Genomic DNA, 1,361 nt, shown 5'->3' on the forward strand with positions numbered 1-1,361 from the left:
CAATCAGGGTCAGGTCAGGTGCCCCCCCATCAGGTCCGGTCAGGTGCCTCCCAATCAGGTCAGGTCAGGGGTGCCCCCCCCAATCAGGTCCGGGTCAGGTGCCCCCCAATCAGGCTCAGGGTGCCCTCCATCAGGTCCGGTCAGGGTGCCTCCCCCAATCAGGTCCGGGTCAGGGTGCCCCCCCAATCAGGTCAGGGTCAGGGTGCCCCTTCAATCAGGGTCCGGGTCAGGGTGCCTCCCCAACGGTCCGGTCAGGGTGCCTCCAATCAGGGTCAGGTCAGGGTGCCCCCCCCCCCCAATCAGGTCCGGTCAGGGTGCCCCCCCAATCAGGTAATAGGTCAGGGTGCCCCCCACCAGGTCAGGTCAGGTGCCCCCCCCCCCCATCAGGGTCAGGTGCCCCTCCCCCATCAGTGGGTCAGGTCAGGTGCCCTCCCCATCAGGTCAGGTCAGGTGCCCTCCCCATCAGGTCAGGTGCCCCCCATCAGGCATGAATCAGAGGGCCCCCCATCAGGTCAGAATCAGAGGGCCCCCCCCATCAGGTCAGAATCAGAGGGCCCCCCATCAGGTCAGAATCAGAGGGGCCCCCCATCAGGTCAGAATCAGAGGGGCCCCCCATCAGGTCAGAATCAGAGGGGCCCCCCCATCAGGTCAGAATCAGAGGGCCCCCCCATCAGGTCAGAATCAGAGGGCCCCCCATCAGGTCAGAATCAGAGGGCCCCCCCATCAGGTCAGAATCAGAGGGCCCCCCCATCAGGTCAGAATCAGAGGGCCCCCCATCAGGTCAGAATCAGAGGGCCCCCCATCAGGTCAGAATCAGAGGGCCCCCCCATCAGATCAGAATCAGAGGGCCCCCCCATCAGGTCAGAATCACAGAGGCCCCCCCATCAGGTCAGAATCAGAGGGCCCCCCCATCAGGTCAGAATCAGAGGCCCCCCCCCATCAGGTCAGAATCAGAGGGCCCCACCCATCTGAACACTGGGTTATATGTAACATTAGAGCCATGAAATATCAGTTGTCTGTATTGTCCATTGTTAATTATCCTCATTTTCACCTTTCTCCTCCCTTCTCCCCTTTCCTATCTTTCACTCGCTCTGTCTCTCTCTGTCTGTCTCTCTTTCTCTGTCTCCCTGTCTGTTTCTCTGTCTCCCTGTCTGTCTCCCTGTCTGTCTCCCTGTCTGTCTCCCTGTCTGTCTCCCTGTCTGTCTGTCTGTGTCTCTGTCTGTCTGTCTGTGTCTCTGTCTGTCTGTCTCACTGTCTGTCTCACTGTCTGTCTCACTGTCTGTCTGTCTGTGTCTTTGTCTGTCTGTGTGTCTCCCTGTCTGTGTCTCTGTCTGTCTGTCTCTCTCCCTGTCTGTGTCTCT

The 1,361-nt window shown here is 60.1% G+C and overlaps 1 protein-coding gene across 1 annotated transcript; it reads left to right on the forward strand.

Moving 5' to 3' along the window:
* Positions 1–58: 58 nt before the first annotated feature.
* Positions 59–972, forward strand: LOC135531146 (basic salivary proline-rich protein 2-like; the record flags this gene model as incomplete). The annotated part of the gene is made up of 1 exon (XM_064959261.1): positions 59–972. A coding segment is annotated over one exon (914 nt), but the record flags the coding sequence as incomplete, so codon positions are not given.
* Between the last annotated feature and the right edge of the window lie 389 nt (positions 973–1,361).

Source organism: Oncorhynchus masou, unplaced genomic scaffold, assembly GCF_036934945.1.
Source record: "Oncorhynchus masou masou isolate Uvic2021 unplaced genomic scaffold, UVic_Omas_1.1 unplaced_scaffold_15303, whole genome shotgun sequence".
Taxonomy (NCBI): Eukaryota; Metazoa; Chordata; class Actinopteri; order Salmoniformes; family Salmonidae; genus Oncorhynchus; species Oncorhynchus masou.